The sequence below is a fragment of the Dendroctonus ponderosae genome, unplaced genomic scaffold (assembly GCF_020466585.1).
Source record: "Dendroctonus ponderosae isolate FM_Combo_2020 unplaced genomic scaffold, Dpon_F_20191213v2 Dpon_F_20191213_1, whole genome shotgun sequence".
In the NCBI taxonomy this organism is placed as follows: domain Eukaryota; kingdom Metazoa; phylum Arthropoda; class Insecta; order Coleoptera; family Curculionidae; genus Dendroctonus; species Dendroctonus ponderosae.
The window spans coordinates 28,436,728-28,462,881 of record NW_026017110.1 but is presented as its reverse complement, the minus strand read 5'-3'; the positions used below and the strand labels follow the sequence as shown (position 1 = coordinate 28,462,881).

General features: G+C 36.4%; 1 protein-coding gene across 1 annotated transcript in view; it reads right to left on the bottom strand.

The window, feature by feature from the left end:
• LOC109533340 (RNA-binding protein MEX3B) overlaps nucleotides 1–24,973 on the bottom strand; it is a gene marked incomplete in the record, with an annotated part of 67,725 nt that extends 42,752 nt beyond the window's left edge. The window contains 1 exon segment of the mRNA XM_048661236.1: nucleotides 24,305–24,973. Coding sequence (XP_048517193.1) covers nucleotides 24,305–24,578 — 274 coding nt within the window.
• Nucleotides 24,974–26,154: the final 1,181 nt, after the last annotated feature.

Here is a 26,154-nt window from a genome sequence, read left to right as displayed (position 1 = left end):
TTAAAGTCCCCAAAGCATATTTAATGCGCTCTTTTGAGAGGCGCGAGAGCTTTGTGTGAAGTCGTTTATTTTGATTTTAATCCCGGATTGAGGCTTAAAATAATCGTTCAACCACACGCCAAGATGTCTCTCACACGTGTCGATCTAGCTAGGGGCCAATCGACGTGGGATCGACACTTCTAGAACCGTATCGATACACCAACTCCAATCTATTCAACGCGTTGGTATCGACCAAACTTGTCTGCAAGACTATTCAAGGCCTGTTCAACTGATGCTCACTTGGTGGGTCATTATGATTATGAATGGGTACTGGCCTTATGATAATCACTTGCGGCTACGTAAATGGCTGAATATCGATTAAGTAGCACGTCAAATCCGCCTTACTGAACGTTTCGCCTGCATTTGCCGCCGTCATTCTCAACGGCAATGCGGATTGAACCCAGATCAGGCGCAGTTTGAGCGGCAATAAAAGTTGATTCGGCCGTGAGTTGCGTATGCTTTTTCGAAAAATGCCGGAATTCTATTGATAAAAACCGTAAAACATTTAATGGGCGGTCAGCCATGACCTGCGACAACTACCGGCCGGTGTCAGCTAAAAATAATGTGAGAAATGCCTCATCAGGCTCAGTATAACGATCGGTAAACCGTTTTATACCATAAACAGGCGCCGATATTTGCCCAGGAAATTATGGTAAATGCGAAGGGGAATTAGCGACCGATTCCATGCTGACATTCGTGCAGGATGCGATTTAGAAATGTAAATAGGCACGGCGACTTTCTGACGATAAAAATCCCAAACTACCTGATATCAAGCTAGACTTGACAGGGATTTTCAGTAGTTAGCTTGAAGAAGAACAGTGGGAAATCAGCATCTCTAATATGGAATTAAAAACAAGAAAAGCAAGCAGCTCTTCGTGTTTCTTAATTGGTCAGATGAAGAATTTCTCAAACGCCCGATAACCATTTTCAAGATTCAGCCGCTTGATTCTTCCGCTCATTAGACCACACTGATTTATGCGCCTTCAAAACATTAATGAAATCTCCAGATCTCTCGAGACGCCATTCATCCGGATCGGCAAGTGTTTCTGGCCCCGAAATCCGAAAGGAAAACAACCCTCGGGTTGAATTTCATTTTAAAAGCAAAAGCAGGTTCCGCGCCAGACATACACCCGAAGCAGCTGCAAAACAGACCTTGTTGGCTCGCCATTGTCGACTTCCACATGGCATTCGGTTTTCCGGCCAGCTGCCATTCAACTACGCCGCAGTTGATCGCAAGTCGCACGGCCGCAAATCGGGTCTACCTGTGGGCCAATGGAGCGCCTACCGACTCCAGATACTGGATCATTGGACGAGTCGATTGGAAAATACCTTTGGATTAAATTAAGAGCGAAATTGCTGATCGGGCGCCAACCTCGACCCGACCAGGTATCTGGGAACCGATTTGGGTCGAACCAGCACATCAAAGACCCAACCGGGCAAATAAACCAAAAAGGAAAGGAAAACCGCGACAGGTAATTCTTTGGTCTTTGGCAGGGGCGGACGATCAGGTTCTGCACGAATACCTGTGGCGGTTTAATCAGCCTGGAGGCGACTGATTTTTCGCAATTTACTCCTCCACAGTTTTACAATTTACCCTCGGTATGGTTTACCCTCTGGGTAATTGATTGGTTTCAATACACCAATTTGCTTCAAATTTGGATACTTAATTTGCTAAAAAGCACTTCCTTGTTAGTTGCTTCCTGAGCAAGATAAATGGACTGTCCGCAAAGGTATGAAACTCTACCTCAAACCGCATCGAATATACGAATGTTTATATGAAGTTTGGTGAGTTTTTCAACGAGAAAATGGGCTCAAAATTCTCAAAAATTCCTGCAAACTTCGACGAAATTGGAAATTACCCGACTGCTAGCAACATGATGAACTGTTCTAGATAAAACCCTTCAGTTTCTATAGGTTCTAGTATGTGAAGTTCGAATTTTTATAAAAAGCGGGTGCATAATTCCAATGAAGCAAATGTGATCAAAAGTTGATAAATTCTCAAAAATGTATCCATAGTTCCACAGAATTGCAACCTCAGAACCTAAAAACAGAATAGTACTAATACTAATAGTAATAAATACATTTACCGTCTTAGGTAAAAATGCGAAGTCTCTATCGGTTCTAGTTCGTAAAGTACGATATTTTATTAAAAGCTTGTTCAATTCTTTAATGGAAATAGTGCCCAAACATACAAACTCAAGAAAAAATGTCCTCTATCCTCTATCGGTTCTAGTGTGTGAAGTACAAATTTTTATAAAGTGCTTGTTCAATTCTCGAAGAGAAATTAACCCCAAAATTTAATAAATTTTCAAAACTTCCTCAGTAGCTCCACAAACGGGAAACTTCCTGAACTTCTAGTCACATTCATTCGGGTACTGCGTTAATCGAAAATTTCAAGCCTCAGCCATGAGTTCTAGGGTGTGAAATAAGAATTTTCAAAGCAAACTTGCGCCCAAAATTCGATAAATTCTGAAAAATTCCTCCGCAACTCGACAAAATTGAAACCTTCTCAACTTCTAGCCACGTTAATGTACTGTATTAATTGAAAATTCCAAGTCTCCTCCGGATCTGTTATGTGAACTGGGAATTTTCATAAAAAGCTTGTTCAGTCCCCAAATCGAAAGTGAGCTCAAATTTTGAAACATTGTCAAAAAATCCTTCCTTAGCTCGACAAAATGGAAACTTCATCAACTTCTAGTGACATTCATGCAGGCACTGCCTTAATTTAAAATTTCAAGACTCAGTCATCAAAGATCTGTTGTGGCGAATAAGAATTTTCATAAGGCGCTTGTTGAATTTTCAAAGCGAAATTGCGCCCAAAATTCGATAAATTCTCAAAACTTCCTCAGCAACTCGACACAATTGAAAATTTCCTCCACTTCTAGCCGCGTTCATGTACTGTATGAATTAAAAATTCCAAGTCTCTACCAGATCTGATATGTAATTTTCGTAAAAAGCTTGTTCAGTCCCCAAAAGGAAAGTGCGCAGAACATTTTATAAGTTTTCAAAAATTCCTCCGCAAGACAAAAATTGAAACCTCCTCAACTTAATCAAGCTAAATCAAGCTGGTTTTCATATCAACACCGTCTCAATCCAAAAGAAAATTTGGGCTGAGCTGCAGATCTACCAACATAGAGAATAAAATAAAATAGTACAAAACTTAACAGGAACGTTTGGTAATTTACCGGAAACTGAAATAAACTGCCGTTAAAGCAGCTGAATAAAAAGTTGTGGGTGATACAGTTTAACGAACGACTGCAATTAGGCCAGATCACATAACGTAAATTTATTATCCAACAGCAAATATGCATTCCATGGTTCTTATCTCTATTAGCGCGTGTGACACATTTCGGCCAGGTATTTCTCAAGCCAAACGAATAGAGGCGGAACGCCCGATCGTATCTCAACTGTTCAAGTCCGACTTTTTTCCATCAGAAACCTGATTTGCCTCTCGTTGCCTGCAAGCCCAGATAAATGACTTAATTAATTTGAAACGAACACCACTGACTTTTCTTCGACGGCTTGATCAATGCCCGCCACTGATTGGCACGCCATCATCGATCATCGAAACCAAGAAAAGAACGATTAACAGATTTACTGTCCAAGTAGCATAGAAAGGCGATGATCTAACATGATCTGGTCCAAAGCCAAAGGCAGGTCTTTGGTATTGCTCAGGGTCAGCATATTCGGTTCAGTGCGCTTTTGAACCGTACAAATTCACGTTTTCCCAGTCATGTTCCCTAAAACGGAAAACACAAAGAAACAAACTGGTCTTCGAATGTTGCCCTGGTTGGGGTCCATTTGTCTCACGTGGATAATGGATATTTCTGTGTCAATTTCACGCGACAACAATCCAGTCTTGTTTGCAACTGACCCAAAGAACGAGCCCTGTTAGACCATTCGTTTTCCAAAAGGAAATTCGTTCTTTGGAGCGTTCCTTATAAGATGCTGGATGACCAATTGATGATTTGCCAAAAAATATATCGGATCTAATTGACATTTAAAGACAAGTAATGTTTATAGCCGACTTAACTGGAATGCATTCATTTCGCCAACTCGCCGAACTGCTCATTTGCAACGCAAATTCATACAAAAAGTTTAGACTAACTGGCGGGGCTAAAATCACTAAATTAGTAGGTTTGATACCCGAAAAAACAGTGACGTGCGGATAAAGTTTCCTCTAGACGTCTCCATTAGGATCAAGTAAACAATTGAAATGGCATGGGCCCGAAAATCTACAAAATTAGTGTGACTAATTAGAATGCGTAAAATTTTCAGCTTTTTGCGATAATTTGGTATGCTTGGCAACGTCGCAAATGGCACAATTTATAATACTAATTATCAAAATGTATCTAACATTTTTTAAAGATGGCTGATAATAAAAGTTGTCCTCAATGAACCCGAAATTTGTGAACCTATGTTTTTAGAGGTTAGGAATTTCGTTGAAGGCCTGAGGACGAAAACATAGGCCTAGAAATACCCGATCAAAATCGTTCTTGGGGCTCATTAGATAAATTTTTTAGATTTATTTAAAATTAATTTTTAAGATTTAAGATTTAAGATTTAAAAGATTTAATCCTTTCCGAGATATGACCTGTTTTCGTTTCACCTTTTCTGATTTGGGCTTCTGTCCCTTGGGGGCAACAACATTTATTTAGAGGTTAGGAATTTCTAATTAAACCTCATTGGTAGAAGATAAACATGTGCTATCGGAACAGTCTTTACGACAGATCGGATATTTTCAACCGTACCTGAGATGCTGGGTGTTTTAAACTTAGAGGCCCTGGAAATTTCGACTTTCTTTGTTCATCTTTTTAGAGGTTAGGAATTTGCAATGAAACCCAATTGGTCAAATATAGTTCTCCAGTGGGGCTATTAAAAAAGTCATCACCATTGATTCGAAGTTTTGAACCGTGTCGAAGATAAGAGTGAGTTTTGCAACTTCACATTGAGGACACTTGAAAGAGAGCGAACACCTTGTCTTAATTTTTTTTAAATTTTTTAAAATTAAAATCAAGTTTTGCTAATGCAAACCTGAAGGTTCTTTCGATTTCTCGCTCTAATTTCAACTTCGTGTAATCTACAATCTAATACAAGACAAGTGCAAAGAACATTGAAGGTTCCTAAAGTTACACATTTTTGCTTCTATCTCTTTAGAGGTTAGGATTTTCAAATGAAATTTAACTGGGGAAAAATAGTTCTCGAGTAGGGCTATCCAAAACGACCGATACGGAATTTTCAAGCGTTTTCATGATACAACGTTAAAAAGGAGCGAAAATGTTGTCCAATTTTAATTTTTTACTAACAAAAAGTTTAGCCAACAAACCAAAGTGGATATTTACCTTCAATTTCTTCTTGCTCACTTCTTTCGATATTTCGTATCTGTATTAAAACTAAATTGTATCATTCAAACTCCAGGCAACTTTTCATTTGCAACTAAAAATTACTTACTTTGGCCTTAGGAAACAAAAACGAACGAAATATAAAATCGGTTAAACATAAATTAAAAACAACGTTTTATTTAAAAATCCGTTCGCTTGTCAACACATTAAAAGTGATAATAAGGCAATTTCTCAGCTTTATATGTATTTATTATAGTCAAAAATATAGATGATGGCCCATTGAACCGCATTTATATGAAGCCGACATTCACCGGTCGAACGTGCAAGAAATGTCCAATGATTAAAGTGGTTTAGGGCGTTTATTGCTTATAAAGTATCAGCTTTATCTAAATCAGAATAATTTTATAGTATTTGATAAAATTGAAAATGCGCTTTTTGGCACGCACAAGATTCAACAGTTTAAAAGATTTTGGGACTCATTAGGTTACAAAGCTCATTTTTTCACCAAACAGGAATCTTCAAGACACTAATTTTCTTACAAAAAAATCAGTACTCAAAATTCCTAGCTGTTGGGAGGGAAATTGAGGAACTTTGAAGGGGCACAAACCGTGCAAATTTTACCTAAAAATGCTGATTTTTCGGAACATCTTTAAAGCTCTCATATTCGCTCAAAACGTGGCCCTTGAAAAGAATATTCTGAGGCAAAAATCCGAACTAGACGATTTCGATTGGCAAATTAGTAAATATTTATACAAAAAAAAATCGGCTCAATTTTCCCTACCAAAACCCCAAAAGATTGAACTTTGAATATTTGATGCTCCTTTATTTTTAGAAACACATCTAAATGGATGGGCATTTTTTTGATCAGCTCCCTCAAAAGGACCTTGATGAATTTTAAACGCTAGAGACTCGAAAATATTCGACAAGGCAGAAAAAGTTTAAATCTGCTGCAAAAGGTGTTAAGACGATTTTTAACGCTTTATAAAGAGTCGTCCGCTTTTACTCCATACATACGGGTAAAGGCGGACACCCTTTATCCTATGGGGAAATAAAAAGTTAATTTGTTGGATTATGGAATTCGATAAAGGAGACGGAAGACTGTAAATTATTTTACTGGAAATTTTCTTTGCAAAATTATAATTCTTTTTCACTCCGAACGACGCTAGTTTGTATTCCAAATTAATGTTGGTATTAGTCTCACTTCGAAATAGAGTTTCCTGCCCCATTGTCTTTTAGTTGCCTTGAATTTTTCCCCCATTTGCCCATTTTTCTTTCTATCTCTAAAAATTGAACCCACGTGGCCACACAGATCTCAGATTATGTTGAAAACCACACCAGAATTTAATTTGGTTGATTTTTTCAACGGCTAATAATGGTGTTCAACGTTAATATGTCTTGTCCTAGAAGAAAAATCGTTAACTCATATCATTTTTGGCAACTAGCGGCAATGGATGGCGGTTTTTTCCTTTGAGAAGACACGATTTCAGGCGCTAACTTAAAGAAGTGCCGACTCTTTGTCGGCACATTAATATAGAGTAACCTTATATTCAACATTCTACAATCGTAATTTGCTATTCAGGACTAACTACTTGAAGCTAAATGATTATTTTCATTGCTTGTGCGATATAGGTATATGTTTAACTGCCCGTAAAATATGAATAATTTATTTTATAAAAGTATACAAACTACATATAAAGATATTTGCATAAATCGAATATAATCATATATGTACATAAAAAAAAAGGAAAAGTGAATACACCATTAAGGTGAAAACTGGGAATTATCGCGCAAAAGTCGCTTGGCCAATTTCTGAAAATGTTCGGAACAAAACTCTCCGAAAAGTAGCCCAATTTGCGATAAATCGCCCAATCTGGTCACACTGGTACCTACTTTGAAAAAAGCTCAAATCAATTCCCGGTGTAAACCGGCTCAAAGCAGCAAAATGAAATGGCAAGTTGTATAGTTACTTTGTGGTTTATCCTCATTACAGGCCCGGGCATCTAATTGTTTGACTCGCAAAGATCTTTGGTACTGGTCAGGGTCAGTACGGCGTCGTAATTAGCCGAAAAACTCACTTCCGGAATGGGAAAACAATGTTCGCTTTATCAGATGTCCTAAGGAGGTTTGCGACCATGTCAAATCCGATGTAAATAAATGATTTAATAATGCGGTTTTTCAACCAGGAAGTTGCCGAAGTAATTGCGCACCTTGCCATGACCCTGGTTGGGATCAAAGACGTCTATGTGTGCGTTCTCCGGATCGAAAACTTTCAGTTTCAACGCGTTACGAACTCGCATTTGGTTATGAAACTCTTCCGATTTTTTTGCTTCTTGGCCAATTAATCAAAAGTGGGTGCCCGAGTGGCAAAAATCCTTCGCCTAAGTGGAACAATATCGCGCGTACGAGTTCTAATTGCCGCAATACTGTACTGCTGATGGCAAACGCCTAGTAGCCGATATTGCGACATTCGAGTTCAAGTCCCACAATTTACTGTTTAACTTTATTGAAAATATGCGAAACTGTATGGGCAGGCGAAAGTTGTGTCATACACCCGTTGTACACGCTCGAATACATAAGCTTAATGATCCAGATAGAACAAGAAATTACTCATGCATAATCCAAGGAAGTTTTACAGAAACCTCCGCTTTGAATTCATTCAAAATCACTTTAACTCGCGTTAAGTGGGCAGAAATACTGAATGTGTAGCTACTTGCAATAGCAATTTGGAAAAATCAACAGTATACCTAGATAAAACTGAGGATTATTTAAACGTTTAATGAAAAAATCACAACGGCAACCGTGCTTCCAAGTTTGCTGACAAAGTGACGCGTATTTGGGGTTAGTTTGTCTTTATGCTCCTCAAAACTTCAGATGTATAACAACGTGCAACATGCTAAAGTTTACCTTAGCTGGGGGGTGACTTCAAATAGGTTCAGTCTTCTACATGAGACACTTGATTCTTTTGAGAAAATTAAATTGTGCAGTCTTGGAGAAAGTGAAAAATGCCACAAATGAACAGAGAGACAAGCACTAGGACCAGCCATGGTTAGTTGATTGAATATCTCTTATCAGAAAAATGTCGTGCTGTGTAAAAAAACTTTTTACTTAGTAGCAACCACTTTTGCAATTTTTTTATCAACTTTATGAATTGAAATTGCGTAGTTCCGTTACCTTATTTGTAATAAAACTCGTTTAATACTCAGTAACACGCGAGAAAAACACACACAAATTTAATGGTGGGCTTTTAAATAAAAAATCATTACTTTTTGACTATTGAAAAGTTTGAAAATCAATTGCAGCTTTTATCGCTCTCAGTAGATAACGAGCGCGTTTACAGTGTACTCAAAATAAGATAAAACAAGATTTTCTAATGTTTGTTCAGCCATGTTATCTTTCGAAGAATGCAGGCTTTCACTATGCACAAAATCGGTTTCCGGGTATAAAAAAATTCAGCTGTTTATCTAAAATCCGGCATTTCAATCGATTTCAGTTTTACTTTTCATTAGAAAAAGGTCGACTGGAAGGTACAGTTTGAAACAAATTAACCCAGTACTTAATGATCGAGAATTTTCGAAAAATTGCTGATATCACCGATTCTCGTCGCTAAACGCGAACCTGCTGATGTAAACCGACTAGGAATGTGGATATTTTCCTGTACGATTTAAATAACTACAAAGCCAGTACAGCCAAGTCGTTGGCCGGGCTTTTTTAAGCAATTGTTATGGGATGTTTGATGTTTCGCTGACCTTAATGACTAAATCGAAACCGTGTTAAAGACAACAGAAAAAAAAATAGTAATCGGGAAGTGTGACTACTTTTTCTTGAGGGACTTGGTCCCTCATGAAAAATCTTACTCAAATTTGAGCAAGCAATTTGTTCTAAATCCAGTCATGACCAACACTCCCACATTAATAACCACATTGAGCAATTAAAAGTCAGCTGATAAAACCGACTAAAAATGTCAATGGTAAATTTTAAGCGCGATTGACCCCATAGAATATTGTGCCTATGTTCGACCATTTAAATGAGAATGTTTACCTTCGAAATATGCAAATCGGCCCGTTTTCGAACAATTATTGTAATGATTGAAATGTTCATCTGCTGTTGACCGAAGAGGGCTAGTTGGCGTCTAATTTAATTCAATTATTGCTGCTAGTTTTCACCTGTTTGTGAATTAAAATAATGTGCAAAGTAAAGCAGGTGTGCGCTCTCTAATTTAAAAATTCGTATCTTCCAAGCCAAAGCAGGTAAAAATTTGAAAATGTAATCATCTTTAGAAGACGCTTGATCCCAAAGATGCTCACAGTTTTAGAACAATCGCACAGAAATTTGATTTCTTTCAGCTTAATGAATGTCGGATTCTAATGGACGTTTTAATCCAACTGCGCTCCTTTTTAAAAATTCGCTTCTCCCAGCCCAAAGCAAGTAGGAATCTGAAATTTTCATTATCTTTAGAAGGCGCTTGATCCCAAATTCGCTCAGCGTTCTATAAAAATCTCACGGAATTTTGAATTTTGTCAGCATAATAATGTCGGTCTCATAATTAAAGTTTCATTCAACTGCGCACCCCTTTTAAAAATTTGCTTCTTCCAACCCAAAACAAGTAGAAATATGTAATTTTTACCTTGGTAGTAAAAACCTGGGTCTAGAGATGCTGAATGTTTCACAGAAATCGTCCAGAATCTTGATTTTTTTCAGCTTAAAAAACATCAGTGTCAAAATATGTATATGCAGGTGCACTCTTCACTTTAAAAAATCGTATCTTCCTAATTAAAAGAAATATAAATTTGAAACTTTCACCATATTTAGAAAATACGTGACGCAGTAGGGGCAGACAATTTCATAAAAGTGGCTCGTAAAACTCAATTGTTCCATCTTAGTAAAAACCGAGCTCAAACTGGATAACTATCAACAATTGCTCTCCCGCTTTAAAAATTAGCATTTTCCAAAATAAAGCAACTAACAACGTGACATTTTCACTATATTTAGAAAAAACTTCACGCAACAGAAGCAGATAATTTCCCTTATACCGAAGTCCCTTATACCGAAATTTTCTAGCTTAGTAAAAACCTAGCTCAAAATGAATGATTATCCACAATTGCGCGTTCCCCTTTAAAAAGGTCTAAAAAAGTCAAATTTTCACCATTTTTTGAACACACGTACGTGCATCAGTTTCATAGAACTCATCCAGAATCCTGATTTTTGCCAGCTTTCGATTGATCAAAAATTCGCTCTTTTTACCGATCTGAAGGTTGATAAACGCAATCTCCCTCCTTAAAAAAATCGCATCTTTTAAACCTAAGCAAGTTGGAATTTTTGCCATCTCAAGAAGGCACTTGGATCTAAATACGCTGAAACTTTCGTATCAATCGCCTGGAAGACTGATGTTTTCAACCTTAATAAAAACCGATCACAAATTGGATTTCCCTATTCAACTGCGCGCTCTTTAAAAAAATCAATTTGGAATTTTTAGCACCCTTCGAAGAGACTGGTCTGTAAAAACTCTGAATGTTTCATAGCAATCTACAAAAATCTGAATTTTGCCAGCTAGGAAAATATCAGTCTCAAACTTGATTTTCTCTACGAAAATTAGTTAACAGCGCTCTCCCCTACGAAAATTCGCATTATCCCTACTAAAGCGAATATTCCTTATGAATGAGCACAATTTTTGGACGACAATTATCCCTAAAGACGCAGAAAGTTTAATGGAAACCGCCACCAATTCAGGTTTTTGGCCAGCTTAGTAAATATTGCTCGCGAGTAAAAAAAGACTCAATTGCGTTGGGCCCTTTAAAAACGTGCACCTGCCAAACCAAACCAAGCAAAAATTTAAAATTTTCACCATCCTTGGAAAAGACTCGACAGAACACAAGCACACATTTTCATTTTTTTACAGCTTGGAAAATACAATATAAAATCTGAAACTGGCTATTTGTACCCATTTGCGCTCTCCCCTTTAAACATTTTAAAAAACAAACATTTTAAAATTTCTGGAAGTTTAGAAGACTCAAAAAATCCAAAGAAATGGCTCGAAACCCTGATTTTTTCCACCCCGGTAAAACTCCGTCTCACATGGATGTTTTTACTTCTGTCCGCTCTCTCACATTGATTGATCGGATTGAGATTGAGCGACTCAATCTAAATCAACGAGCCACCTTTTCCCAGGAAATCCCTATTGCAAAAACCAGAACCAAGCCCTTTAATTGACCAAAAGATGCTAAAAATCCCCCGCCCCAAGTAGTTTCGAAAATATAAAATATATTTTATTTAGCCAGCCAGCTTTACTTAGTCGATAAATACCGTTCACTTCAACAATAGCGAGCAGCTCTTTATCGAACACCCAAACTCACTTTAACCTTTCAGCTCGACTGAACTGATTTTTGATTGAAAATCTGCCCGGGGGGAAACTTTGCAAACTTCTTCGGTTCAAAACGTCAATCCTGCATAAAGTGGGATTTAACAGCGAAATTTCCATTGACAGCCCACACCATTTAGCCACAACAAATCGCTTGAGAAGCGAAGTAAAAACATGGTATTTTCGTATTTATCATTTGCAATGTTCAGAATGGAATAAACGTTGAATAAATCGCGTTTTTAACCTGACAATTTCTGATGGAATTGGATAGATTTGGTGAAATTGCCATGTTTGAACAACTACGAGTCCAACAGCAGGACACGCAGAGCGTTGAACATGTAAAAGAACCTCTAGGCTTTAAATGAGTTGAATTGATAAAGTTTTCAAGTGGTCAAGGTACCGTCTGCGGACTCATGGACAATCTATTGTTAAAATCAAAGCGATTTTACATTAACCCAACGTTACTCAATACGCTGCAAATCCCACATTCATTCATCAGTTTGCTGATGAACGTCTTTTCTCGCCTGCCAACATTACCAATCAGTGTATTTGCATTTATTGCTAAATATCTTGTTCCAGTTTCGAATTAATTTGTTTACAGTCCTCAAGGTTTAAGAGCCTTGAACTTTTCGCAGTTTCTTTTTCTTCGTGAATTTTTCAACTAAACTTTCATGATTGCTTACCAAAAGTCTGTTTGCCCAACTTACCGTGTCAACTGACTCTTTAACTCTGTCTCAATTTGCGCTTACCTGTAACAGAAAAGGGGCCGTTAACAATACAATTAACAATGCAATTAACAAAGTCAAACAAACTCAATTATCAATTAATTCAAATGGCCAGACAGACGGGCAAACATTTCCAAGAATGGCTTAAACAGCAAAACTGCCACGCCGACCTGCACTTAATCAGTTCAATTAATTTTTTTTTCCTTGATCCGAACCAGAGTGGTTTTTCGAGCTTTCCCTGCTATTTTAAACGATTACGGAAAAAAACACAGCCACGTTTGCCTTTTGCCACACACACGTAACACGCAATTTGCCGAAAATTATAATAAGACCTTCCTTATGATGATTATTAAAATGGGAACGTTATCATTGGTGGCTTCGGGCAGTTGATGGACGAAATTGGTATCGGAGTTTTTTTTAAACCGCATCCAATTGAAAATTTGCATCCACTCTACACATGACCGTGAAATGTAACGTGAATTCAATCATATTTTCGTTGCAAATCAATAAAATGCAATGAAAATCGACAGATTTTTGGGTAAAAACACACACCGGTTGACCTACCACCACTAACCACTAAGAAAATGAGAAAAAACTTCAAAGAGGCAAAACTGACGACGTTTACCTAAGAATTTAAGGCCAGCGAAGTGCAGGTTTAAAGAGTGTTATTATTTTGCTTATGGGAGCGATTAAGCTCGAAACCGGGTGGGTGCCTGAAATTTACACACCTCAAAATATATACCCACTTACATCAAGCAAATAATTGTTGCAATTTTCGATAGGAGGCTTCAATTGCATTCGTGCAAACCACTTCAGAATTAGTGTTCAGTATGCGAAAAATTGCGTTTCTTTAAAAACCAATAGCTTAAAGTGGGCACTTTGCATTTGCTCAAAAGCTCCCAGAGAGCTTCAAAAAGGTTTGAGGCCCARCTTTAACTCAKATGAATGAAAATTAGCSACAAAAACAWAAAACATATGCCYCCATTCAGCTTTCAAGYACTAAAAGAGTACACTTTCAGACTTGTTGACTGTTACTCCTATAAACGAAACAAATTAAAATTTTGAAGAGTTTTCGGGCTTTAGCACGTTTTATAAAAYTTATTTACATAAAAAGCTATTTTCTCGTTTAATGTGCTGCTTTGGGTCCACATTTCTCGTAAAAAGCATTAAAATAAATTAAAAGTGTCCCCATCTAGGTTTAAAGCAACTTTAACTTTAACTTTAATCATGCACCTAAATGCTTTTGCAGCTTTAGGCAAAGGTTCAAACAGCTTTGGAAAACTATTACTTCCACTACTTGAAACCACATTTTTCACCTAAAGACGCTATCAACAATTCAACAATTTTTGTTAGTGTTTAGTAGGCTTTTTTAATCCATAGTTAACAATGGAAAAAATGTAAAAAATTTTGTATAATTAGTGTTTTGGTTTAATTTTTAAGTTTCGAGGGGTTTTAAATCAAAGAAAAGGTCAATATAACTTTACAATTGATATTTTATTTGATATGATATTTTAAAAAGGGTTTTGAATGGTCATGATTTTCTAACTCACGACATGTCCACAGAAAAATTTAAATTTTTAATTGCAAAATTTCATAAAAAGCGTTTATTCAATGTTAATTTTTTTTTTGTTGTTATGTAAATGTTTATGTCAATTTTTTCAAAAAATATAAGATCTCTCGAGAATGCCTCGGATTCGGAATATTTTCCATTACAATCATGCGGGAAATGCAAAGAGCTCATTAGAAAAAATGCTAGAAGATTCAGATCAGAAATAAGCCACATTTTTGACCAGTTTTAGTCGGTTTTTGATCAGTCACGATATATAACCCCACAATTTCTTCCATATTATAGACACCGTTAAAATACCACCGAAAAATACGTTATAAAATATACGCATGTAAAATTTCGATTTTTAAACTAGAACTTTGGAGGTAACTTTTTTTCCAAAAACATATCAAACCGCTCAAAAATCTTCGAATTTTGTACCTTTTCCATAACAATCCAGGGAGGAATGCGAGTCGCTCATAGAAAAACACGCAAGATAAAAAATAAGTGAGATTTTTTATCCATTTTGGCCTGTTTTTCCATTACGATCTACTTATAACTACCAATTTATTCGATATTGTAAACTTAAATATGTTATATATGCATTTTTAGATCGGAAAGAAGACATTGAGCTAAAAAAACGCATGGTAACTTGAGGATTCAGCTTAAAAAAACTTTTACAATCTAAATTTCACAGGGCGCGAGTTCAATTTTTTTTTTAAATATTAAATCGTTGGAAAAAAGTCGAATTTTGCCCTTTTCCATAACAATCAACCAAGAAATGCAAGTCGCTCATTGAAAAACACGCTAGAAGCTTCAGATCAGATATAAGTCACATTCCTGACCCATTTTGTGTTTTTTTTTTAAATCAGTAATCTTTAACCGACAATTTCTTCCATATTAGACTCAAACACGTTACGTATGCATTTTCAGAAACTTCTTAGAGCGAAAATGATCCATTGAACAAAAAAAAAGAATGTAAAATTTTGATTTTTGACCTAAAATGTTCCAAGGTGTCGGTGTCGGTAATTTTTTTTTTTAATAACAAATCGCTCAAAACGCTTTGAATTTTCCAGCTTTTCATGACATAGAAGCGAAGAAAATAAGCCGTTCATAGAAAGAACACACTCTAAACATTTTTAGTCAAAAAGTTAAATTTTTTTGTCATGATCATGATCTTTAACAGCCATTTTTTTTCATTAGTATAGATTGAAACATGTTAATTGCGCATTTTCGGGAGCTTCTTAGATCGGAAAAAAATCATGTAGCTCGAAAACACATGTGAATTACTGATTTTTTATCCAAAATTTCAATAGGGGTGAAGGTCGATTTCTTTTCAAAAAATGTAAAATATAAAAAAATTCAACAGCAAAAGAGGATTGCAAAAAGACACCAGAACCTTCAAATCCGAATTAAGTGGCATTTTATTCCATTTTAACCCATTTTTGATCGGCCACGATCTTTCTTATGATAGACTCAAACACGATATTGGGACCATCTTAGATCGGGCGCAGTCGATTAAGCGTAAAAAACATACTGTGAAATGTGAAATTTTGACTTTTTGCCCAAAATTTCATGAGGAGATTTATTTTTCCCCAAAATGCCAAAAAAGCACAGTTTATCATAAAATTTGAAAAACACCAAAACTAGTGTGGGGTGGCCAAAAACCACCCGATCTGACTGGCTCAAATGAAAAACCGTGTGAAATTTCACACCAACCCAAAGGTACCTACGGGTCGGTACCGTCCATCCTGCGACGGCAACGCGATACCGCACAACCCGTCCCTCTTTGTCTTCCGTTTGCCAGCTGAATTGTGCATTCATTGAAGACGTATCGGGTACTCGGGTACTTAAGAATTTAATGCCGCACCAGCCACCACACAGGAAGTTTTTAACGATTTGATTGATCGGCCCTGACTGGACAGCCTTTCCGCCAGCCCGAGTGGTACTCCACGCGCAAAAGTACCATCCAGTACCGTCGATTACCTTTAAAACATGTAAATTATTGGTCGGGTTGATTGAAATTTACGGCCGTATATCTAGTAGATTTGCGGCGAGTGCAAAGTCTTATAGGCAAAATGGTGTTCTGATCTTCAGGCTCATTCCGAGCGCTGATGGTACCCAGCCTGGGAATCTTCGGGGTCAGCCAGGGACGTCTGCTAATAGCAAAAACCTCGTTTTTTATTGCGCATAAAAACCACACGGGTTCCCATTTTACCATCATTCTCTTGGTTTGCTCGATTAAAGCCCCCAGGGTTCTGTCATTCCATTTCTACGCAATTTGATTGGCGGTGTTATCAAAAAAACCCTCCAGCACTCAGATCGGGCAGTCTGGCCGGCCACCACAACGCCAATGAATTAAACTTGTAAAAACGCTTCGTAGTCAATGAAATACTCTTCCTTCCTAAACAAATCAATTCGAATGGTACCTAAATTGAAATGCAGCTCTCGCCTAAACGGCCTGCACTTCCCACACGCGGATCCGCCGACATCCAGATGAAATTGTAAATGTAAATACAGCCTAGTTAATGCAACAATGGGCTCTTTACAACACAAGGGGAATTAAGTGCTTATCGCTGAATGGTTGATTATACATGGACGCACTGCCATACAGGGTGATTTAAATTTGACTGCATTCCTCTGGAGTATGTGGATGGTTCAAGAAAAAAAACTAAGTTTGAAATTTTGCAACAAAGTGTTTTATCTTAAAATCACTTTTCATTGTTAAACTTCATTCATTGTTTCATTGTAAACCATATGCATATTCGACATCGATTGTTATGCATTTGAAGCTTTGAGGAGCACAATAGGAAAACTAACCACAAATTCGCTAAGATTTCGGGCAACCATATACCAAGCGATTGCGGACGTGAGATCATCTATCCACCTTTTAGAACAGTATGAACTCAGAAACCCTAGAGCACTCAGAAGGTTGATGGCTTCTGAACATCCAAGTTGGATGATTCGAAAGCAAAGAACCCGCCGACCATTTACGATGGGTTTAACTGACTTTCCTTTCGCAAAAAAAAAGTCCGGCAAAAATACCGAAGTAATAAAATCTCGGTTCTCCGGTCCCACACAACATGATGAAGTAGCCGAGTCGACCTGAAAGCAACACCATCTGTCCGCGGGCCTTTTTACGACGACTCCTTCCGATGCACCCAGACGGGCCCGCACAAAACAAAATAAAATACAAATTAAAGAAACAAACGAACCAAAGAGAACGAAAAACACACACTTCCATGGAGCTCTACATGCTATTCAGGGAATTCTAGTTGAGATCCGTCCGGAGGCTTTGCGGTTGATGCCGATGACCCAGACAAAGGATCAGACAATGGGTTGAATTTCGATCGATTTGTTTTTGCCCAGTCCGGTCGATTTAATTCGCCTCAAATTATAGGTTATGTAAATGCATTTCTTATAATGCTAAAGATCATATCATTAAGTTATTATGATGAATCTTGATCTTGGTTGGCGTAATCGCGAAGGCCAACATTGCGAAACCAGAAGGTTTTCTTCATTAAAGCTTGATCGGGCGGGCCATGAAAATTTACCTGCTAAACAAAAAAAGACGCTTATGGGAGCACTTTAATCAGAGCAAGCCATGAATGTCATTGTCAGCTGTCGCTAGTGTAATTTGTCAGTAGAACGAGGAATTGGGTAACCAAACTAAATAGCCTTGCATTGTTGCACTCATTGAAGCATCGGAAAGTGTCAATGCGGAAAAATTGAGAAAATAACTAAAACAACAGAACATAAGCATAAAAGAAATATTCATATGCAACAATTTAAAGAATTGTAGTAAACTTTGAACTTTAGTGGCAAGAACGATATAGGAAAAAGAAAAGGTCTATTAAATCAGGGCGTGGTGCAGAATATACATATATGTAAAGTGCCTTGGTATTAACTAAATGACAAGCGGAAACTTAGCATTTTATGACAAAAACCTGGGGAAACGCAAATGTCTTTTGATGATCATAAATTAACCCAAAAATGCTTGTAAAGCACCCTTCTTTCTGCTAAAAAATGGCCAAAATTTTCAGTGGCGACACAAAGTGGTGCGTCGTTTTTTCCTCAAGTTCAGGAAATAATAAATTAGTGATTAAAACCGGAAGGCGATTTTACCTGCAAAACATCCAGAAAATTGCGAAAATTCCCCAAAAAAAAACCTTAATCCTCCATAGAGAAAAAAGCCTGCCCGATCCAGCGGCGTCACATTGGGCTTTCCCTAAAGTCGACGAATTAATTTTAACAAGAGAATTTTCAAACATTCTTCAAAAATTGTCCAAAAAAACATCCAAAATACCCCGCTGGCACTTCATAGTAAAAAACTTGCTCTTTCCATAAGCGTGATATTCACCTTTGCCCTCATGTCGTAAAGTCGAGAAATCTCTTCACGAGGGAAACTTTCAAAAATTTCTCACAAATTTGCCAAAAAGACCTTAAGAGCAGCCGTTTGTCTCCTTATAGATGAAAGCACAGTCTTTCTAGCTGCGCGATATTAAACTTTCCCTCAAATTGAGAAAATAATCAATATTTTGTAAAAATTGCTGAAAATTACAAAAATTGGCTGTCAAAACAACCTTCATCCTCCATAGAGAACACGGTTTACCCTTTCCAATAGCGTCACATTCAACGTTCACTCTTTTCCTAAAGTTGAGGATATATATATATAAATAATCTTTATTTCCTACAGAAAAAGGCTATCGACCCAATCGGTCTTTCTGCCGTTGAGGAATTAATTAATAAAAGTTGAGGAATTAATTAATAAAACAAGAAATGAAAATGCAAAGTAATTTTGGAAGGTAAATTTACAAAAAAATCGACAAAATCGCAGAAAATTTCCAGTGGCGTCACACTTAACTACCCGCTTTGGCTACAGTTGAGGAATTAATTAATTAATCAGAAACAGAAAACGCAAACTGACTTTTAACCCGAGAAATTTCGAAAATTCTCTTTCCAGTAATAAAACTATCATAGTAAGACTTCCATGAGAAAAATGAACAATTGCTACCACTAACAGTTTGGAGTGAGTCATTTAATTCAGTTGAAAATAAGTCGAAAATCATCAAGTCTGTTTCTTAAGTAATTTTAAGATCTGGGAAAAATTAAACAACTTGCAAATAAACAATTAATTGCATTCAATACAATTTAGTACTGTGGACTTAAAAATTACACCTTATTTGACTTTATACAGGCAAACGCAATGTTTGCAAGTAGTTTTAAGCAAGTTATGCATTAGTTAAGTACATCAAACACATAAGTAAATAAAAGCTTGCAAAACTGGCAACGTAATGACTAAATAAAGCGACTCATCTAACCACCTTTTCACGTAATTTGCACATTTTATAGATCAAAGTCGATTTTCGGAAACGTTGAAAACTGAATTTTATGGAAAACCGATTATTTGCCAAATGCTCCTTTCGCTAAAAACGTTCAGTATTTTCTGGATGATCGTTAGAGTGAATATTTTAATTTATTTGGGTTTAGAGGAAAAAATGACTAAAAGCGCCAATACTTCGCATTGAGCTGCCCGCTTTGCAAGTTGAGTCAGAACATACAGATTAGAGGGTGAATAATCAAAATCAATTAGGAAACGATTTCAAGCTCTTAAAGTTTTCCAATTTGGACACTGAAAAATTGCAATTTTCTAGTATATTTTTGTATAGGTACATATTTTATTTTCTTAAAGCAGAAACAGGTGTGATTTAAATTGCAGTGGAAGGAAAAACCCTTACTGTGGTAAGTTTTTTTTTGTTTGGGGAAACGATCGTAACGCAAAATTCTTAGCCAAACTCGTTTTTTTGCTGTTGTTCCTTTTTCGCTCCTTCCCTTGATTAATTTTCTGTCTATTTTCTTTCCTATTTCATTTTGCTAATGTTAAAGCAATGATTGAATTCGTATTTCACATTTTTCTTCCACTTTTTTTGCTTTTTCAATTCTTTCTTCTACGATTCTTGTTTTGTTGCTTTATTCTGGCACTTTAAGAAAAAAGACGCTTTATGAGTTTTCGATGGAAATGCTGTTTCCCCTTCTATTCCCTATTTATCAATGTTTCAATTTTCAAGTGAAGTTGGACTTATTTCATCTCTCACAAACAGTAAAAGACAATTTAAATTGATATGAGGAAAAATCAAGAAAATAACCTTGCGTGAAACCCAACATAAGCTTTTACTGCGCTTTTACTTCAAATTCCTTAACGAACGTTTTCACAGCTTTCCTTCCTTCTTCATTAATTTCATTCATTTTTCCTGTGATATTTTGTCAACGTTTTAACACAATGACTGACAAAAGTATTCATATTCTTCCTCTTCTTGTCTTTTATATTACTTATTTTGTCGAACTATGCTTGTCATTTTTTGCCTTCTTCATTTGTTTTTTGAAATGATTTAATGTGATTTTGCCAATGTTTCAACGCAAAAACTGACAATAGGCCGCAATTTTATTCTTGTCTGGTTTAAATTATTTTATTTGTGTTTAGAGGAAAAATGGTTAAAAGCGCCAATATTTTGCTTCGATCGGCCCGCTTAGCAAATTGAATTTAAACAAGCAGATTAGAAAGTGAATAATAATCAAAATCAATTAGGAAACGGTTTGGAGCTAAGTCGAAAAGTTTTCCCATTTGGACATTGAAAAAGCGCAATTTTCAGGTATATTTTTCTATATTTATTTTCTCAAGGCAGAAACATATTTAAAATTGAATTAGGGTGAATGAAGTAAATATGCCTTAGTAAAGAACAAAAGAACTTTTACTGTGGTTATTTTTCTGTTAGGGAAATTATCCTAACGCAAAATTCCTGACCAAATTCCTTTTTTTCGTTGCTTTTCTTCGTTTTGCTCCATTTTGATTCTCATCTTTCTTAATTTTTTTACCTGCATTTTATTTTCCATGGGACGTTTTTCCCGCTTCTTGTCTTTAGTTTGCTTTGTTGAACTGCGATTGTCTTTTTAAGTTCTGATCTTCCACTTGTTCTATCAAATTACACTTTCACTTTCACAACACTTTTTCGCTACTCAATTTTAATTAATTAATTTCGTTTTTATTTTTCTTTTTTCGCATATTCGTAAAAAATTAAAATTTTCTTGCGGATTTTGAGAGACAGAAAGAGGCAATTTAAATTAACATTAGAAAAAATTAAGAAAATAAGCCCTAGTAAAGATACAAAGTATTTACTATTAATTTATTAATTAATCTTAATTTATATTTATAATGTAAAATTAAAACATGAAAATTTTTTCTTGATCCTTCTGTTCTATTTTAAGTACTCCCTGTCTACATTAGTTACAATAGTACAATACATAGTACATTAGTACAATATTTTCTGTAATTTCAATATTTTAACGTAATGACTGACATTAGTCTCTTTTTTTTCATGTTTCCTATTCTTGTCTACAGCTTTATTTATTCTGCTGAACTGGGCCTGCCATTTTGTTGCTGTCTACTTGCATTTGTTTTTTTCAAATGATGCTCAATGTTTTCCATATTTTCTTTTTATGTGATATTTTAATAATGTTTCAACGCAATGACTTCATTTTTCTTCTTATTGTCATTTTGTTGCCCCATCTTCAAATTGTTTTATCGAATTCGTGATTTGATTTATGTATGTTCGTTCTTAGGTGATATTTCTACAAGGTGTTAACGCTTCCGCATCCTTCATATTTGTCACCTTCTTATCGCACTTTGTTTTGAATGAGTCACGGATAAAGGCTGATAATTTTTTCTACTGGCACTCTACCTGTATTTTACTAGACGAAAGTTTTCAGATTTCATAGGTTTCTTCTTCTCGTCTTTCCTTCTTTGCTTTGTTTTGCTGCACTGTGTTGATAATTTTGTTGCCTTCTTCCACTTGTTTTTTTCCAAACTGTAATTTTGTCCGCTGATGAAATTATTTGATTTCTACTTTTGCTGGTTAGCAACAGAAGTAAAAAACAATTGTGCGTGCGAATCCAAACAAAATTTATTTAATCATCCATTTGTTGAAGACCAGAAGAAAAACCGAAATAGGCCAAAACATTTAAAAATTTTGTCAGGATTGATTCAACAGAAGGTTGTTTTTCTTAAATAAACGTTGAAAATGTATGAATACTAGGATTAATTTTCCGATAGACCAAAGGCAAAAATAAATAAAAATTCGTTATTTTTTCTGACCAATTTTTCTGCAATGTCTGTCTCGTAAAGAGGGGTCTCTGGACCCCAATATGACCGTGCCTGGTAAGAATAAGTAAAAGCGATTCCCATTCCCATATCCTCCCGAGTATTCACCCCTGTTTTATTAGACAGAACCCTAAAGCGCCCGAATAGGAGGGTTGGCGAATGTTATTAACCCTGAACTTTGTCAAATGCGCCCAGACGGCCGACGCTATTGAAGAAAACGGCACTCAACAAGAGAACTTTGCATAAAAAATGCCTGCGATACAGGGTGTTCCTTAAGCTGGACTCTTCGCTAATGTGTGCATCAATGGCGCTTTACTAGAAAACCCAAAAAAATAAACCACACACCATATGTTAATAGTTCTTCGGGCATGTGTTCCACGTTGTTTACCAGATAGTTTATATTATACAGTTTGCAGTAGCTGCAAGGGGACGGAACATATAATATCTATAAAATGCTTATCTTATCTCGTCGAGTAAAATTATAAAGTAAGTGACTAAAACTCGATATTTATAGCACTGTTTAGTCGCCTTTTTTTTCATAGAAACAGTTTTCAGCTGAGTTTATTGCCTTTAAACAACGGATTGATTATAGTAAATAAATGGTGTTAAAAAGTGCGTAAAAATTGTCATGAAACAATTGCAAATTAAATAAGTTCTGGTATCAGTGTGACTAATGAAACACACAACTAACGCTATCAACACGCATAATTAACCGACTCGATTAATTGATAAATAATTGTTTGAGTAATTAAGTGCCAAATTTACGCTTAGAAATGCCTTGGACACCCAGGCTTTGTTATAAATACAATTTGGGCTTGAAACATAAACAGCAATTAGCAATTGTTAAGTTACTTTTAGTTTAGCTGGTTTATATCTATTGTTGTTCCTGTCCGTTTTCGTTCCGCTCTTTTTCTTTTTGTTGCTTTTGCAACTTTTCTAGAGCGTCTTGTTTCCAATTTTTCGTTAAAGTATGTTCCAGTTTCAGTCGCTTTTAGTAGTAACTTACTTAATGCATCACTTTTTGGGAATAGAATTAGAAAAGTTTCTAGCAACTGAAAAAAGCACGTTTTGCCTGTTATTTGCCGAAATATATAAAAAAATCAGAGTTTCATTGATTTTCCTACTCGCAAAACTTAATTTTCATATTTTACCAAATGAACAAGTAACGAAGAGTAATTTAGCAAAAGCACGTTTTCGACTAAACAAAACTCCAATAGAAAATCTCTATCGTTAAGAGACTCTTGGCCTCAAATTTTACGTGTAGAAGGCCCAATTGATTTGTTTTCAAAATCGCCAAGAAAAACAGGGTGTTTTTTGGCAATTTTGGCGGCAAGTTGAAAATACATAAGGGCAAGTTTGGTCTTTGGTTGCACATTGAAGAACTAAAAAAAACTGAAAAGAGAATGTTGTGAAATGGAAAGTGGTTTGTCCTGGACCAGTTGAAGTTCAACGAAACATAATGGAAATAATGTCAGTTTTGCATTAGAAGCTGCAGCTAAACCAGTCTTTTGCCATTAAATGTGCTACTTTTGCCACCTTTGATTTCTATGGGGCTTTAATGGTGTTTTCCAGGAATATTTGCCATTATGTCAAAGGCAGGATTGAAACTTTTTCAACAATTTTTCTTGAGAATTTCACTCGAAGATTCGAAAATTGTCGTTAATTTTTTCAGCTGAAGTTAATGGAAACGTGATAGAGATACAGTGAGGTTGATAATGGAATTTCCTTTAGCAACCCGCAACTAAACAAAGCTTTTTCCATTGAATTCGCTGTTCTTGCAGCTGCTGATATCCATCAGTGTTTTACAGTATTTTCCAGTTGAACTTAATAGAAGATCATTAACACTATCGACATAAAAACACCTGAGGTGGTAAATATACAGATTAATGGTCAGTTTTCTCCATTGAATGTGCTGTTTTCACAACTCTGATAAACTGTTGAAAGACATTGTTGAAGATATTTCCTCGCCTTTGGGGAAGTAGATTTTCACATGAAATACTCTCCAAACCACGTGGAGAGTAGACTTTGGACCAGTGTGGTTCGCTCAGAAACGTACAAGTAAGAAAACAATGTGACGAACACCCACAGGAAATATTCAAAAAATTGCAAAAAGCATCTCGAAATGAGAATGTCGAAGCTTACCTTGTCTGCCTACAATTTCAGCCACATGTTCGGAACTGGGCACGGGCACGCACTCCGTCATATTCTGAGACTTTTTAGACCGGATATCCTCCAACGGTGAGCCAATGGAGCCGACGAACGGGCTCAGATCGCTATGGGGATCAGAATCCGGAACGTTAACGGTACTGAGCTGATCACTGAACCCCAGCATGGAGAGTTCAAGGGCAAGTTGGAGGGCTCGTTCGTCCCCGATTCCGCTCGATCTGTCCATTTCGGAGAACAAACTCACGGACATTCGGCGGGTGGTTAGGCAGTTGAAGCGGGTTCCTTTGAATTTAATTGATTGTCGATAGTGATGGCGAGTTCTGATGATGAATGCAACCGGGTGCGCTCATACAGTTTACTTTACGACCGGCGGGGGAGAGTTGTTTTTTCTGTTTTTTTTTGGGTTAGGTTAAGCACTAGGTTCAGTCCGACGATTCCGACTGATGGAGGAACATAAACAAGCGACGTACGACTAAATGGTAAACATACACGTTGATTCACCGGTATAAAAATATATTCAATCTAATTTTGCTGTATTAAAAAAATGGTTCATTTACTGTGTTAACGAATTTTTATGTTCAAGCAAAAGCCAGCAAACTCGATGCTTGCTTCGAACTAACTGATTTTAAACCGACCGGCAGACCGGCGTGGATCCCAACACATGTGCGCAGCAAAACCGGCATACACCCGTCACGCTGTTGCCGCTGCGGCACAATTATCCTCAGATCTCGCTATTACTGCGGCAGTTAAATTAAAGTGAAATACAAATGGCGCAGGTATACACGGTGTCCAATTGAGACAAATCCAGATTTTATGGTTGGACCAGTTTCATGAGACAAAAAACAGACACGCATAGCATGTCCAATTGAAAACGACCTGCAAACTATGATGAGAGTAAATTTGGAAATTGGACAGTTTACCCAAGTAATTATACCGGAAGTACGTATCAACTGGCTTATTAAGTCAAGTTATTTATAAAATAAAACAGTTTTTTTGACTCAAGAAACGGAACAAATAACACTGTGATTAACATAGTTGAATTCGCTTTTAAAAGGGTGATGATGGCTTCAAAGAAACGAAACCTTGTAAAAAATTTTCAGACACCATCTTGAAGCGCTCGAACGGGTGCCAAGAGAGTATTTTTTGTTTCTTGATTTGACTGATGATTTGAAATAACTTCAAAAATGAAAAAGAACAAAAATCGAAATTGAAAGTACCGTAAAGTCCGCTTATAATGAACCCGGTTATAGTGAACTTTCGGTTAAAACAAACTTTTTTCCTTTAATTGAAACGTCATCCATAAAGACCAACGTATTTTTTACTGGTTATAACGAACCCGTTTATAACGAACTTCCGGATATAACGATCACTTTTTAGGTTAGTTGTATATTCACTTTTCGTTTATAACGAACTTCCACGCTCAGCGGATGCTCATCCGCTGACATCATGCGGAGTTTATCTTAGTGAGAGCGAGAGACAGGCAGTGACTTGGTGTTTTTTGCCGCGTTATGTATGTAAACGTTTTAGAATGGAAAAACAAAGACGCAAAGCTTTTTCACTAAATGAAAAGTACGAGATTATTAACAAAATAAAAAGTGGAGTAACACAGAGTGACATTTGTAAGGAATTAGCACTTGGAAAGTCTACTGTTGCAACGATATGGAAAAACAGAGAAAACATTTTATCAGCGTATGACAAAACAAATGTTAGATGTAGGATGTTAAAATTATCTGCACATGAAAAGGTTGACAAGGGACTTATTAAGTGGTTTACTCAAAAAAGACAAGAAAACGTTCCCATAAGTGGTAGTGTTTTGCAAGAAAATG